The following is a 17,368-nucleotide window of genomic DNA, read 5'->3' on the forward strand; positions in this document are numbered from 1 at the left end:
TATAGGAGTCAGGTCCCTGTATAGGCTTCTGAGCTCAAAGGCAGTAATGACTGAAGGGTTGTGACAATTTTCAACTTATTGAATATTTTCAACAATTTTCAAAATGGGGATACAGTGGAAATAGGTTGTGAAGTAATAACCTGGAAGAAATAAGGGGTCAGGCAAGTGAGATCATCACATCAAGACTTCCTCTCCAAGGCACATGCACTCCTGAGTTGGAACAATATCACTGATTGTTCACTGTCACTAGGTCAAAATCCTGGAACTCGCTCCCTAACAGCACTGTGGGTGAATCTACAGTGCAAGCTCTGCAGTGGTTCAAGATGGTATTTCACCACTACTTTCTCAAGTGTAAATCGTCATGAGCAATAAATTCTGGCCTAGCCAATGTTGTTCAATCCCACAAATTAATTTTTTTAAAACACAGTCCTTCTTCAATGGAATTTGTGTTCATCTGTCCTTCAGTAAAACTTTTATATATTTGTCTTACTTTGTTAACAAATTTTTCTGGCTCTTCTCTTCAGGAGTGTGGAGAGCTGATTGACTGTGTTCAGGAGCTTAATCAGTCGGTGAATAAACTCTTCAGCCTGGCCAGTGGGGCAGTGGACAGATGTGTGAAATTAACGGATGGACTTGCAGCTTGTGGCCTACTCAAAGCACTGAAAGCTCTCTTCTCGAAGTTAGTCCACTTTCTGTTATCCAGTAGCTGTGCTGCCTGGTGGCTGTACATTGGTGGTTAAACAGTCTGTCACTCTAGAATTCGTAGAAAAACAAAATTGTAATAGGGTTGCCCAACCTATAGCCAGCAGGTCGCATATGACCCACCCAGAGCATTTCATACAGTTTGATTCTGGTTTACTGATAGGCAAAGTTTCATAAGGCTCCCATAATTACTAATTACATAACCTTATATGGGAAGGATCATAGACCAGGAAAAAAAATACCATTGTAAGGTAAAATTTATTCTTTTTAAATATTTTTTGTTTTATTTACATTTATTTGAAGCTAGAGTTTCAGGCCAGCCCTGAAAAGTGGCCTTCCCCAAGCAAAAAGATCGTCAACCTCTGCGTTAGGAAATATCATCATCTAATGCAGTCAAACAGATCATAGTCAATGTTGATCATTTAAATTTATCTCATTGCTCTGTAGGACAGTTTATTCTGGCTGAAATTACAATGTAAAGTATTACAGTTTAATTTTCACAGAAGAAGGATACTGGTATTAGGTTTTGGACTATACTTTTGATGGGGTAAGCTGGTTTACATTTTAATTCCTTGTCCCAGATACGTATCTAACTTCGCCAGCACTTTGCAGTCCATTCGCAAGAAATGCAAACTGGAAGAAATTTCCAATGGATCCTTGTTCCAGGAAGACTGGTCTGCATTCCAAAATTCCGTCAGGTAAAGAGGTAGTGAGTGAATGCAGAACTGAATACTCCTGTCATATGCCCACATCCATTACTGATAGATGTGCTGATATGTGCCTCTCCTCCATCCAGATTGACAATCTAATGTATTGTTTTAATAAAAGCAAGATACTGCAGATGCAAAAACCTAAAATGAAAACAGAAAATGCTGGAGAAACTCTGCAAGTCTGACAGTATCTATAGAGAGGGAAACAGAGTTAACCTTCCAAGTCCAACATGATTCTTCAGAACTGAAGGGGACATCCGTTTTAGATGGGTTGTTGTTGAATTCTATTATAGTATTATAATTGCCCATTGTGATAATTATTTTCTTTTTGCTGGGAGTTGCGATGATAAACTACCTGAGAACAGGCTTGACGTTCAGTGAGGACAGGTTGATGGTTCCTACATCAAAGGGAGGAGGATGCTGTGGTTAATGGTTCTGGAATGTGTGTTGAGAGAGCATTATTAATACCAAATCGCAAAAGGCATGATTAGGGCAGTCGTGCAAGGGTTTGATCAAAGAGCTAGTTTTTGAGGAGCATTTGATAAAAGGAGAGAAAATTAGAGAATTGGAGAGAGGAGGTAATTACAGAGTTCAGAATTTAGGCAGCTAAAGGCACAGCCAACAATGGTGGAGAAATTAAAATTCAGTACTGGAGATCAGAATTGATTAAGTGCAGATATCTGGGAAGATTGTAAAGGTTGAACAGTGGAGAAGATTACAGAGATAGGGAGCAAAAAGGCCATTGAGAGAATTGGAAACACAGGTGAGAGTTTTAAAAATAGTGTTGATTTGCCTGGAGCAAATGTAGGTCAGCACGAACATGGTGCTGCACAGGCTGCACACTTTTAGATGATAAGAAATCTATTGAGATTAGAATGTACAAGGCTCGTGAGGAATGCATTTGAATAATCTAGTGTGAAGGTAACAAAAGGTATAGATGCGGTTTTCAGCAGCATATAAACTGAAGTGGTGGTGATGTTACTGATGATGAGATAGGTGAAGAGTTGATTATACGCTCTGTGTTTCCCTAGCCTTTATTCTTCTAATCAAAGTTCTGAATTTGTTATGGCGACTGTTAATTTAGCTTTCATTGCTGTGTTTTATTTTCAGAATTATCGCAACCTGCGGTGAATTATTGCGGCAGTGTGGAGACTACGAGCAGCAGCTGTCCAACAGGTTAGCTCCAGGAAACGCAAGTACTTCCATTAGAGCCTAATGAGGATTTGATAACAAAATAGGGCAATGGTAAGGATGGAAAAGGAAGCCTTAGAGTTTAGCTATTTGGAGTGAGGGTTTAGATGGGTGTGCCGAACATTCATCCAATAGGATTGGCTTGTAGAATAGATAGGGGAGAACCAATGGATGTGGTGCAGTTGGATTTTCAAGAAGTTTTTGATAAGATCCTACTAAGAAATTATTGAGCCATATCAAAGCGCATGGGATTGGTGGTTATATTGGGAATTGGTTAGTAGGCAGGAAACAAATGAATAGAAATAAAAATGTCATTTTCAGCGTAGAACACGCTCAAGACTGAGCACCCATGAAATGCTGTGGACCATCAACAGCAGCAGAATTATTACTCCATAACCTGCAACCTCATGGTTCAGCATATTCCCTACTCAACCATTACCATCAAGCCAGGAGATCAACCCTGGTTCAATGGAGAATGCAGGAGAGCTTGTCAGGAACAGAACCAGGTATACTTACAAATGAGGTGGCAACCTGGTGAAGCTGCCAAACTGCACGAGCAGCAAGTGATAAACTGAGCTAAGTGATCCCACAACCGAAGGATCAGATCTAAATTCTGTAGTCCCGTCACGCCCAGTACTGAATGGTGGTGGACAATTAAACAATTCACTGGAGGAGGGTCCACAAATATCCCCATCCCCAATGATGGAAGAGCCCAACGCATCAGTGCAAAAGATAAGGCTGAAGCATTCGCAGTAGTCCTCAGCCAGAAGTGCCGAGTAGATGATCCATCTTGGCCTCCTCCATTGGTCCCCAGCATCACACATTCACTTCACATGATATCAAGAAGTGGTTGGAGACACTGGATTCTGCAAAAGGTAGGACCCTGACAACAATCCAGCAATAGTACTGAAGACTTGTGCTCCAAAACTTGCCACTCCATTAGCCAAGCTCTCCAGTACAGTTACAACACTGGTATCTGCCCGACAATGTGGAAGATTGCCCAGGTATGTCCTGTACACAAAAAGCAGGACAAATCCAACCCGCCAATTACCACCCATCAGTCTACTCTCAATCATTACTAAAGCGATGGAAGGTGATATCAACAGGGCTATCAAGCAGCACCAGCTCAGTGACGCCAGATTTGTGTCCTGCCAGGGCCACTAAGCTCCTGACCTCATTACAGCCTTGGTTCAAACATGGACAAAAGAGCTGAATTTCAGGGGTGAAGTGATAGTGACTACCCTTGATATCAAGGCCACATTCAACCAAGAGTTGTGATTGTTAGAAGTTAGGCATCTCAGCTACAGAACATCTCTGCAGGAGTTCCTCAGGATAGTGTCCTAGGCACAACCATCTTTAGCTGCTTCATCAATGACCTTCCCTCCATCATAAGGTCAGGAGTGGAGATTTTCACTGATCTTTGCATGATGTTCAGTGCCATTCATGACTTCTCAGATACTGAAGCAATCCATGTTCAAATGCGACAAGATCTGGACAATTTCAAGATAAGTAGGTTATGATAGAGCTGTATATAATGTTAGTTAGGCCACAGCTGGTATTTGAGTGCCATTCTGGTTGCCACACTGTAGGAAGGTGATTCTAGAAAAGATTCACCAGGATGTTGCCTGGGTATTAGCGATTCAACTATGAAAAGAGACTAGATAGGCTGAAGTTTTCCTTAGGGATGAGAAGGCTGAGGGATGTAGAGTAGATAGGGAGAAACTTTTTCCCTCAGTTGATGGGCAGCAACTAGGAGGCAAAGTTTTAAGATAAGGAGGAAGAGGCTTAGAGGATATTTGAGGAAAAACATTTTACTTATTGTTGTGGTTATCTGGATACTACTGCCTAAATGTGTGATCGAGCTGGAAACACTCAAGACATTTAAGAACCATTTGCATGAACACTCTGGAATGGGCTACCAGAGGTAGTGAGTACAATTTCGTCATTTAAAAAACATTTAGACAGGTAAATGGATGGGATAGGTATAGAGGGATATGGACCAAACGCTGGAAAATGGGACTAGTTTAAATTGTGAAAACTGGGTGGAATGGGCAAGTTGGGCCAAAGAGCCTGTTTCCATGCTTCCATGATTCTACAGCTCGAAATGCTATGGTGTACAAGGTTATGGGCTAAATGCTGGAAAATGTGATTAGAATAGATGATGTGCATCAACACGGTGGGCCAAAGGTACTTTTTTGTGTTATAAAAACTATATAACTGTGAAATAATTTACTCCGGCAGAAAAACTGAAGAACAGAGTATTTCTTAAATGGTGAGAGATTGGGAAGTATTTCTTTCCAAAGGTATCTGGGCACCCTTGTGAGTCACTAAAACCTGGCATGAAGGTGCACAAAGCAATTAGGAAGGCCTTAGCAAATGGCTTAGAATACAGGAATAACAATGCCTTGCTGCACTTATATAGAGCCTTGGCGAGAATCCATCTTGAAGTATCATACACGGTTTGGTCTCCTTGTAAAGGAAGGATATACTTGTCATAGAGAGAATACAACAGAGGTTTACTAGGCTAATCTAAAATTCTATGATTCTATCCCAGGGAGGGTTGGATTGTTTTAAGATGAGCGATTGAGGAAACTGGTCTTATATTAGAGTCATAGTGTTTACAGCACTGTAACAGACCCTCCGGTCCAACTCATCCATGCTGACCAGATATCCTAAATTAATCTAGTCCCGTTTGCCAGCATTTGGCCCATATCCATCTAAACCTTTCCTAATCATGTGCCCATCCAGATGCCTTTTAAGTGTTGTAATTGCACCCACCTCCACCACTTCTTCTGGCAACTCATTTTATACACGCACCACCCTCTGTGTGAAAACATTGTCCCTTAGGTCCCTCTTATATCTTCCCCCTCTCACCCTAAACCTATGCCCTCTAGTTTTGGACTCCCCTACCCTGGGGAATAAAAAAAGCCTTGGCTATTCACTCAATCCATGCCCCCATGATTTTATAAACCTCTGTAAACCCCAACCTCCGACACTCCAGGGAAAAATAGCCCCTTCAAGGTTTCAAAGAATTAGAAGTGGATGCAGATAGGATGTTTCTCTTGGCTGGTGAGTTCAAAGCCAGTGGACATTGTTTCAGGATAAGCAGTAGACCATTTAAAATGGAGATGAGGAAGTGTTGTTCACTCAAGGGGATGAATCTTTGAAATTTTAAACCTCAGGAGGCTGTGGCAGTTAATTGTTTAAGACAGAAAACAGTAGATTTCTGGATACTAATGAGGGTTATGGGGTAATGCTGGAAAATGGCAATGGGGTAGATGATCAGCCATGACCTGTTGAATGGTGAAGCAAGCTCAACAGGCTTTACTACTACTTTCATTTTCTAATGTTCATGACAGGGACAATACTTTTGAAGCTGGTAGGGGGTTAAGAGCTCATAATTAAATACAGTCATTCCAGGAACTAATTTTTAAGTCATGATGTACTTCTGTTTGCCAAATTTCTCCCATTCCTTTAGAGAATTAACTCCATGTTGGATTACTGTTTCTCAGGGTCTGGCCCCTTCTTGTAACTCTCAAGTGACTTATGTAAGGGTAAAACAGTGCCCATGTCTGTTTAGCCACAGGGTATCACAGTTGGTTGATATTCCTTCATCCAATCATCTGAGACCATCCAACACTCTGCTTCCTAATTTATAGCGGTTGGCTATTCACTGCATTAACAGCTTGAGATAACTGAAAAGTCTCCTTAGTACTATTTAGGATAAACACCCAAGAATGTGAGTAGGGCTGTTGGATGGGTCAGAAGGTCCAGGCTCGGGTCTCACCTGTCCCAGATACGTGTCTAACGTTTGAACAATTTGATTAAAAATACCTTCACAGAATTCGAGGGTCTCATGCCGACAGTGCCTGCCCTCTTTTCAGCGCATGCATAGGCCTTTCTACCCAAGCTTGTCTCTTCAATTGAAAGTAGTGATAGGGTGATTCCATGGACAACAACCTTAAGCCAATCACAGGCATGAATTAACTGGGAAGTGGAAAATCATGTCTGCACGTGGAGTGTGGTTAGAATGTGGAATTTTCTAATCAGAAATTATTGTCAATGCAGGGCCTGTAAATTCCTCTAAAGAGGATTGGAGGCATGAGGAAACGGGGGTTTGGAGCTGAGTTATACACTAGCACATTTAATCCTGTTTCTTTTTATTCATTCATTCACGGGACGAGGGCATCGCTGGCTAAGCAGCATTTATTGCCCACCCGTAATTGCCCAGAAGGCAGTTAAGAGTCAACCACATTGCTGTAGGTCTGGAGTCACGTGTAGGCCAGACCAGGTAAGGATGGCAGTTTCCTTTCCTACAGAACATTAGTGAACCAGATGGATTTTTCCAACAATCGACAATGGATTCACAGTTATGATTAGACTCTTAATTCCAGATATTTATTGAATTCAAATTCCACCATCTGCCGTGGTGGGATTTGAATCTGGGTCCTCAGAATGTTATCTGGGTTTCTGGTTTAACAGTCCAGCAGTAATACCACTAGGCCATCACCGCCCCTGTAATAATCTCTGTATCAGGTTGATACGGGTAAAGCTTCTATTTTCCACTTTATAAATACGTTGCTGTTTAATCTATGAGGTAAGCACTTTTCTGATCTTTTTGAATCTCTCATGCAGGATATTATCTACTGCAGGGAAGTATTTGTCTGAGTCATACAGTCCACACAGTCTGGCTGGTATACAAGAAACAAGCTTCCCCGACAAAAAAACCTCCATCAAAAATCCATGGCAGGAATATAATTATTTACTGAAGGCAAATCCGAGTGAATACGCCAGTCTGATGGAAATGCTTTATATGCTGAAGGTAAGATTCCATTCCTTACTGCAGAACAGATGAGAAAACTGGGAGGAGGTGCAGGAAGTCAAGTCTTTCAGAAAGATATATAACAATCCCTGTGGATATGGGCTAAAGTTGATTCTTTCTCCTGTGTAGGAAAAGGGAACGGGGAACAATAACCTGTTGTCAGAAGCTCGTGCAGCACTGACCCGGCTCAACCAGCAGGCACATCAGCTCGCCTTTGACTCTGTGTTCCTCCGGATCAAGCAGCAGCTTGCCCAGGTGCCAAGGATGGAGGTAAAGTGAGAGTGAAAGATTGGTTGTTCAGCTCCTTGGAACTTATTCCTCTCTCCGCTGCAAGATGGCTAGAAACGATGGGAATTGAGGAGGGTGAGGAACTGTGATTGTGATGGGTGAGCAACTGTGGTGGTGACGGAGCGCAGCTTTGTTGTGGAAATGACTGCCAATGAAGTGAAGTAGCTTGAGTATATCTGTTTATGTTGGTGTCATAATTATTCTGGTTTACACCTAATTTTCTGTTACTTTTCACATTTACATTTGCTTTTTGTCTTTTCTTCTCCCTCAATTGAAAAGACCTGGAACACAGGAACCATGGGAGAGACATTAACTGAAGATCTCCCAACATTTAGCCTTGCTCCTCTTGAATACATCAGCAATGTAAGTGCCGTGTTTCTGTGAGAATCAGTTTTTTTCAATAACTAGTAGATCTGTTTTCCTCTAGTTTCTGCACTTAATCTGACCAAGTGAGTCTTCACATTAAAATACCTTCAACTACCTAGCTTTGGCTGACAAGGCCAGCATTTATTACCCACTTTTGAACAGTCATGAGAAGGTGGCGAGCAACTGTCGTGAACTGTTGCAGTGCATGTGGAGAAGATACTCATACTGTGATATTATTTAGGCATTACCAGAATTTTTAACCCAGTGACAATGAAAGCATGGCCTCCATATTTCCAAGACAGGATGGTATGTGACACTTAGAGGGGAACCTAGAAGTAATGGTGTTCCCATGCACTTGACCCTCTTGACCTAAATTATGGAGATTGCTAGTTTGGGAAGCGCTGTTGAAAAAGCCTTAGCATATTACTTCCATGTATCCTGTAGATGGTGCCCTTTGGAAATTGAGCTCTGAAGGGAATGGCAAGGTCTGTGTTTCTTCTGGATTGAAGTGATAATTACCATATTTTTGGAAGGATGGGATTGCTCTGGAGGGCTTGCAAAGGAGATTCACCAAGATGTTGCTTAGGATGGAGTATTTTAGCTGTGAAGAGAGGCTGGATAACCTTGGGTTATTTTCTTTGGAACAGAGAAGGTTGAGGGGTGATCTGATAGAAGTGTATGATATTATGGGCAGGGTGAATAGAAAACGGCTATTGCCCTTAGTCGATGGGCCAATAACAATGGGGCATAATTTTAAAGTGTAAGGCAGGGGGTTTAGATGGGATTTGAGGAAAAGCTTTTACTCAAATATCCTCTGTTTTTCCTCCCCTCTGCAACTCCTCTTTCCCATCTCCAGTTTGTATTTCTCCTCTTCTTCCCTATCTCACTCTCTTCCCCCCCACCTTTCCCTCCACGACACACTCTCCCGATCTTCGGAAGTCACTTTCTCACCTACCCTATCCTCCAAAGTCCATAACTTCCCTCTGTAGCTTTCCCTCCTCTCTGAAACTCTTCTCTCCTCCACCTCAACACTTAACTTTCTCACAGTTATCGCTACTTCTGAGTTGTGTAAATTTTTAAATTGCCTTGTACACTAAGATCTAGGTCAGTAATACACATCAGGAAGAACAGAAATCCAAACATCAATCCCTGGGTAACTCCACGATAAACCTTCTGCAAAACAACAATTATCCACAACTCTGTTTCCTGTCACTTGGTCATTTTTGCATTCATGTTGTTGTTATCCGTTTTATTCCATGAGCTCTCACTTTTCCCAGACGCCTGTTGTGCAGCTCTGTGTCAAATACCTTTTGGTCACCATATCAGCTACATTGCCCTGATCAAACCCACTGTTATTTCATCAAAAAAAAACCCAAGTAAGTTTCTCTATTAACTTGCACTTGCCTAAGTGAGTATTGATTTTTATCCTAATTTGTCCAGCACAGTAGCTCAGTGGTTAGCACTGCTGCCTCAGTGCGAGGGACCTGTGTTCAATTCCAGCCTCGGGTGACTGTTTGTGTGGAGTTGGCACATTCTCCCTGTGTCTGCATGGATTTCCACCAGGTGCACTGGTTTCCTCCCATACCACATCGGTGGATTAGCCGTGGGAAATTGTCCATAGTGTCCAGGGATGTGTAGATTAGGTGGATTAGCCATGGTAAATGTGGAGTTATGGGGATAGGGTCAGGGCTGGGAATGGGTGGGGTACCTCTTTTTTTTTTTGGTGAGGGCTGGATCAGTGCAGACTCCTTGGGCTGAATGGCCTCCTTCCACACTGTAGGGAGTCCATGACAATAATATCCTAAAAGCCTCTTTATTCATTGTCTTATCACTGCTGGGTTTATGAATCTCACTGCTTGCTATTGCACTCTGTTGTCTACAGATTGGCCAGTACATCATGTCCTTGCCTCTGCACCTGGAGCCCTTTGTAACACAGGAGGATCCAGCACTGGAGCTAGCACTGCATTCCGGGAAACTTCCATACCCTCCAGAGCAAGGTAAGTTGAGGGGACCATTCAAAGTAGGCCTTGTGCATTGTGGAAGGGAGTGGAGATGAATGAATGAGGCCGTGTTGTTTACCTGTGTGAGAAGACAAAGAAAGAAATTAAATGCCAGAAAATGAAATTTAAAACTAGACATTAAGGAGCTGAAGTTTCTTTTTAGGCTATGGGTGAGTGGGTACCTGTTAGTATCTGTAACTGGGCCGATTGATTAATTCGTAAATGCAGAATGATGGGTGATCTCAATGAAATATAAAAGATCCTGAGGGAACTTGATAAGTTGGGCAGAGTCCGACTAAGTTACGTGCTTCTCTCTTTGATGTTAACAGCTCAATAATGGAGTAAAGTTATCAGAATGAAACTGGACTTGGAGGGTTAAATTGTGAAGTCAAATTGCCTAAATGTGGCTTTTGTTTCCTTGAATATCAAAATGGTAAACTAAATTAATGGGTGGAAAAAAGATAAACTATCTCATCTAGTTGGGGAATTAAGAACAAGTAAAGCAAGTGCTTAAAATTAGAGCCAGGCCATTCAGGAGTGATAAAGGCAAAATCCTGCGATGCTGGAAATCTGAAAAAGCCATAGAGAATGCTAGGGAAGTTCAGCAGGTTGACAGCTTCTGTGGAGAGTAGAATTAACATTTTGAGTCTGGTATGATTCTTCTTCAGAACTGAAATCAGGACTGATGTCAGGAAGTACATCTTCCTACAAAGGTTAATAGAAATCTGGAATTTTCTCTCACAAAAGTGAGATGCTGTGGAACAATTGGGACTTCGAAAGTGGAACTGGATAGATGTTTTGAGTAACAGACAGTTTGCAACCTTGGTACTCTATTTGACCCTGAGATGAGTTTCCAACCACTCATTTGTGTCATTACTGAAACACATATTTCTACCTTTTACATCTGAATCTGCCCCGTCTCAGCTCAACTATTGCTGAAATTATCATCCATGGCCTTGCTAACTCTAGACTTCCTCAGTGCTTTCTGGGATGCTTGATGCAGGACAGGATGTATGTTGTTCGACAACTTCTAGACAAGTTGAGATTAATGGAAGACAGTGACAGAAGGTGCGTGGATATTTAATTTGTGTTAATTTAGAGATGGGATTTGACACTTGTATGTAATTTCACCTGCTTGTAATTTCTATTAGGGGATGAGTTACCAGAGTTGGACAACATGGCTGATTATTGGCTGGGCTCCATTGCCAGGGCAACAATGCATACTTACTGTGAATCCATTCTACAGATCCCAGAGCTTACACCACATGCAACCAAACAACTTGCCACAGATATTGGTAAGTGAAAGATATACAAGGAAGAAACTCATGTTTTATTGGTACTCCTATGGTCAGTGGTGGAATGATACAGTATAGAAGGAGGCTATGTGGTACATCATGCCAGTACCAGGCCATTTTGGAACTGCTGTTCAATTAGTGTCATGTACTACACTCTATAGCCCTGCAAAGCCAAATTTCACTGCATTTACATTTCTCATTTCTTCTTATCAGCAAATATTTCAATCCTAAACGCTCTTTTTCCTTGGCCTCAATATGTCCTAACAGTATTGAGGGATACTCTAACATAACCGTTATGCTTTTGGGCTAGTAATCCAGTAACCTGGACTAATGATCCAAAAAAATGATTTCAAATACTACCACAGTGTAAGGAAATTTAAATTCAGTTATTTGGATATAATTCTGAATAAAAATCGAGAGGGATAGACTCTCTGGAGCAGAGGAGACTGAGGAGTCAGATGATTGATACGTATAAAATTATGAGGGCATATACATGGTAAACTTGAAGGAACTTTTCCCCTTCATGGAAGGAGTAATGACCAGGGGACATAGATTTAAGGTAAGCAGCAGGAGGTTTAGAGGAATCCGAGGAAAACAAGGTTCACTTAGAGGGTGGTGAGAATCTGGAACTCACTGCCTGTAAGGGAGGTAAAGGCAAAATGTTTAACATTTATAATATTTAAGGAGTTATGGATGTACACTTGTGATACCAAGTCATACAAGCTATGGGCCAATTACAGAAGAATGGGATTAGAAGAGTTTTTTTTTTTATTGTATGTGGTTGTTTTTGACCAGTGCAGACTTGATGGACTAAAGGTCCTTTTCTGTGCTGTAACCTCTATGACTATGAAAATGGTAATAGTCATGACGAAACTACTGAACTGAAAACACCTTTGACTTGCTAATGCTGTTTAGGGAGTGTTTAGACTGTATGTGACTCCATCATGACAACAATGTAGTCGACTCTTAACTGCCCTCTGAAATAGCCTAGCAAGCTACTCAGTTGTACTCCCAGGAATGGGTAATAATTGCTGTTGTCTACCAGTGATGCCCATACCCTGTGAATATAATAGAAATTTTACCCAAGACCTGAATTCTTGAGGTGCTTGAATTCTCTCCAATTCTTAAATGCCATAAGCTTTAAAAACTCAAGGTTAATGCAACCTAAACAAAGAAGAAGTCACCTTCTCTCCTGTTTTTCAACTCTGATTCTGTCTTGTGAAGGGTGTGATCAACATTAATTTTTTTTTGGTGAGTTTGGTGATGAAGTTCATTTTTATAAAGAAATGTTGCATTTCTTCTGTTCCAGATTATCTGAGCAACGTCATGGATGCTCTTGGCTTACAGCCATCCCGCACTCTGCAACACACTGTGACTACCCTGAAAGTAAAGCCCGAAGACTTTAGGCAAGCAGCGAAGGGCCTCCCCCGGAGACTGACCAGTGCAATCGCAACCATGAGGAATATCCATTACTGACCAATCTTCCTGTTCGCAAAACCAGATCTGTTTCTGATGGTTGAAGGCTGCCTTAATTCTGATTGGCTCTTGAACCGGTAGCTGAGTGTGTTCCATTTTCCTGTTAAGAGCAATAACTTCATGCTTAGGATGTGCTGTTTTAGAATAATTTAAGTAAGGATCTTCTGCTGGATTTAGGCTCAGAATGTATGTCCCGGGTTTGGGCCTGACTTAAGGTAAATAAACTGAGGTTGGTGATTTGAATGCTGCAAGTAGCTCAGTAACAATGTGTTAGTGAGTGAGAAATTAACTGAGCCCCTACCCCACCACTTTGGTTACTTTCCAGAATCCTCCTCCCCAAGAAACCATAGCTACCTGCCCCAATCCTGGGAGAATGGGATCAGGACCGACTTGGTGGTCTGCTGATGCTCTCCTTTCAGCCCTCGTAATTATAAATGATCTGTTGACGTGCCCCCAGCACCACACCGACATTCTCCTGGAACAGATGCAGGACGATGGGAAATACCTGGATATTGAATGTATGTTCTGGAGAGGAGGGTATTTTGGTAATTGAGTATGGCATCATGTTAAGATGCTGCCTTAAACACGAGTGCTGCCTCCTCCCAGCCTGATTCAGCCTGAGTCACCTTACTTATTAAGAATTGCCTCAGAGCAGAGACAAACAAAGAAATTACAGAGGTCCATGTCATGGTCCACTGCCTTCCCATCTAGGCTGGTTACTTGGCTGTTTTCACCAGGCAGTACAGGAAGATTCCACACCCTCCATGCAGCAGCACGCCCATATGGCTGTGTGGGGAGTTACATACAACGTTCAAGTGTGAGTCAAAATTGTTCATGGTTGATGTTTGTGATCATAAAGGGGTGGAAGCCCTGCGTTTTATTTTAACATTTTATGTTCGCATCAAGAAGGTGAATGTCATTTGATGAAATGGATGGTATAGGGTTGTATTGGTATAATAGGTTGGTATAATGGACCATTGGTTTCAATGGTTCCTTCAACTTCTGGCATAAAGTATAAGAGAGCTTGTTTGTCAGTTGTCATTACTCATTTGTAATCCGTGAGTGCATGCCTGGCTCTTGTACCCACACACTTTCTTGCATACTCTCTCACTTAATTCCATCTTCCTTGCTCCCTTGTTTGCTCACTGACTGTCTCCTCCCTCACTTATTCACATTAACAACAAAATTGCTTTGCCTCCCTAACTCACATTCATTCCCACTCTTTGCCTCTCCCTCATACAAGCTTTGTTTCCTTTAATCCCAGCTGTTAGAGAATGGCACCTGAGATAAGGCTGCATCATTTTACAGTATTCTTACATTCTTTTCACCTCTTGGCCTATATCTGTTCTGAGAGTGCTAGGACAGTGTAGAAAGACCTGTTGTTAGATAGTCATTGCAAGAAATGAAGGCTGTACCTCTGTTTTGTACTTTTTATTTAACCTTCACCAGATTTTTGTTCCCACCTGTCATAAAGTGTTGCCTGTTTACTGGTATAAATGCCTGGTGGGTTCCAGTCTTTGGTCTGTTGCCTGATTCTGGACAGTCTATGGCAAAAGCCTGTGCAGCTGTTCCCAAACAACATCCACATGTGGATGTTCTACAGAGGATGCTGGAAAGAGGTCAGGACCTGGAAGCTAGTTGATCCTCTGTCCATCCGTAGTTAACTGTTTGTATGTGGTGATGACCATGTAAGCTGCTGCTCATTGAGCAACACAGGAAATATTCTCACTCTCAGTAACTGAATAATGAATAGCTTTTTCCTCAATAATTCATTTCTCTGTTAACCTGCAGAGAATAATGCTGCAGAAAATTATGTGGTTTGGCCTATTGCACAAGATCCAAGAAATAGAGATTTCTAATTATTTCCACTCCCCTGCTCTTACCCATAGCCTTGAAAATATTTCCCTCTTATGCATTGGATTAATTCCTCTTTTAAATGTTAACAACATTTCTGCTCTCACTGTCCTTACAGGCTATGCATTCCAGATCATACTCACACTGTACAAAACAATACTCATCTCCCTCAGGTTCCTTGGCCAGTTATCTTATTCTTAAATCTGTTTCCTCTAGTAACTAACCCTTCTGTCAGTAGAGCCAATTGTAAATACATTAGATAGCCTACTCACCTTCAAATCCAGCCTGGCTGCAAACAGTTCTTCAGAGCCTTGCAGGCAGGGTTTTTGTCAAAATGACTCTTTGAGTGACTGATAAGCAATCATAGATAATAGACTGGGTGGGCCTCTATACACATTATAATTACACCTTTCCTCCTCTTGCATGGCCCCACTGTCAGTTCACAGACACAGAACCATCACACTGGCCAGGTAGATCCTGGTCACATCTGTACTCTGTCTACTTCAGTGCAGTTCACTTATTTAAGTGTTTGTTTATGATAGTTTTCCTTCTGCCTCTGCTTGAAGGCAGGGAGGACAAATTTTCATTTTTTTTAAAGTAATCATCTCCTTCAGGTTGAACAACAGCAAAAGAGAAACTTGGAAATGGAAAGACAGACAAATACTTTGCCTTAACAGTCAGAAGAGTTTCAACTATCCAACATAACTTCATTTACCTAGCTAGTGCCACCATAGTAACAATGGGCTAAATTAGTACCCCCTGCACAGCAAATCCCATGATTACTCTGAATTTATTCTCAGGATGTGATGTCTCTCTAACAAGGCCAGCATTTCTTGCCCATTTTGAGAGGGTGATTCGATGTAACTAAGACATCTTTTTCCTCTGTTTTGAACCCATGTGGTACCTGGCCTGTGGTGTGTTAAGTGGGAGAAAAGTATAAGGGAAGTTGTACTCGAATCTAAATTGGACTTAATTTTGAAAGTTTGCTGGTTTTGTACGCTGCACATGACAATTGCCCTATTTCCCAGCAGCAATTAAGTTCATTTTTTAAAGACTGAATGAAAGACAAATAATTTTATTCTGCCTGAGAGTGTGGTAAAAGCAGTTTTGATCAATGCATTCAAAAGGAAGTTGGACTATCATTATAAAAGAAACGGAATGCAGGGTTATGAAGTGAAGACTGAAGAATGGTGGTAAGTGAAATGCTTATTTGGAGAGCTGTTGCAGACAAGATGGGTTGAATGGCACTGTCTAGTAATTTTGTATTTGAGTTTTCAGGATTTGAGTTGATGTTATCTGCTCCCAGGCCTTTGCTCCAAACAAACTCTTGTCATTACTTCTTTCTGCCCTGTTCCAGATCAGAAGCATTCACAATCATTGTTCTGTTGCAGTGTCATGGCATTCTGTAGTTTTTCCATAAATATCAAGAAACAAAGCCATTAAATTATTAATCAAGGTCTTGTTTCCATTCTTGGAAAGTGGGACAGGCAACTGATAGACTAGGGATCTGCTGGAAGTTATGTCCTATTCCCAGCCTTATAAGTGACTCTTCTTTAAGTTGCCATTTTACTCTTTATTTACTGAGTCTGCATATGCTTGATGAAGAGCAGATGCTATCTGCTATCTATTACTTTGCTGATGCATCTATGATATACTGACCTAGATTCTGTTGGTAAGCCCAGTAGCCCTTCTTCTGATATTCCCCTTCTTCCTACAAATGTGCGCACATGCATGCACATTTACACAGCATGAGTAGCCGCTTAATGGCCATCAACTGATTTCCCTTCTCATTCATAGGTATCTTAAAGCTGCTTATAGCATCTCTCAACCTGACTGTGATCAGCTAACTCAGCCCAGAGCATGGACTGTTCCTTTACTGCCTGAAAGATTATTAAACCTGTTATAATTTCATTGGCCTTGATTGTAGTCCTTTCTTGGTGTTGAACTACAAATTTGTATATGGTTAAGGTCAGCAATGCAGTTATTGATCTCTCCCGCGAACGTATCCATTGTAGAGTGAACACGACAGTCAAATACAGCATGTGGGACTGGACTTCCAAATGAGCTCAGCTGAAAGGAAAAGGGGCTCTACGTAGCCAAAAGGGCATTAGTCAATCAATTTAAACCTTAACGACAATCAGGTATTTCGCAGGCTCTCTGTCTGTGCTGCCAGCAACTAGCTACAAGAATTAAACTTATTGCCCTGTCCAACTGGTGCATTATAGTAATAGTTTCAGTGTTTCTAGTAGTTCCATGGTTGTTGATGCTTCCATCAAACTTATGGCTAAGAGTTGTCTCAGAAATGTTGATACTCACAAGATGCACACTGCTCAAATTCTGGAATACTGATTTATTTTCACATTTTACAACAGCATATTTATAACTTGTTTTTGTTTCAAAGCAAGTGATCTTTAACAAGTCCTTATTTTTAAAATTAGACTTGGTTGCTGTTCAATCCAACACAAGCATGTTCGTGGCTAAATATTTCAAACAACAAAAGTCAAAACTTTCTGTACTCAGTAGCGTAAGTCATGGTTCAGTGGGTAACATCTTGCCTCTGAGGCAGAAGATTGTAGATTCATATTCCACTCGAGAGACTTGAATCCATAATCCAGAAGGATACTCCCAGTGTGGGGCTGGGAAGAATACTGCAACTTTCAGATG

General features: G+C 41.4%; 1 protein-coding gene across 1 annotated transcript in view; it reads left to right on the forward strand.

Moving 5' to 3' along the window:
• The window catches only part of cog7 (component of oligomeric golgi complex 7), a 33,949-nt gene extending 17,334 nt beyond the window's left edge, over positions 1 to 16,615 (forward strand). The window contains exons 9-17 of the mRNA XM_048609376.1: positions 385 to 679; positions 1,284 to 1,400; positions 2,523 to 2,588; positions 7,239 to 7,425; positions 7,555 to 7,695; positions 7,993 to 8,076; positions 9,962 to 10,076; positions 11,231 to 11,374; positions 12,684 to 16,615. Coding sequence (XP_048465333.1) covers positions 385 to 679; positions 1,284 to 1,400; positions 2,523 to 2,588; positions 7,239 to 7,425; positions 7,555 to 7,695; positions 7,993 to 8,076; positions 9,962 to 10,076; positions 11,231 to 11,374; positions 12,684 to 12,850 — 1,316 coding nt within the window. The 3' untranslated portion in view covers positions 12,851 to 16,615. The remainder of the gene's footprint in view (positions 1 to 384; positions 680 to 1,283; positions 1,401 to 2,522; positions 2,589 to 7,238; positions 7,426 to 7,554; positions 7,696 to 7,992; positions 8,077 to 9,961; positions 10,077 to 11,230; positions 11,375 to 12,683) is intronic.
• The last annotated feature ends 753 nt before the right edge of the window (positions 16,616 to 17,368 follow it).

The sequence above is a fragment of the Rhincodon typus genome, chromosome 21 (assembly GCF_021869965.1).
Source record: "Rhincodon typus isolate 14 chromosome 21, sRhiTyp1.1, whole genome shotgun sequence".
Taxonomy (NCBI): Eukaryota; Metazoa; Chordata; class Chondrichthyes; order Orectolobiformes; family Rhincodontidae; genus Rhincodon; species Rhincodon typus.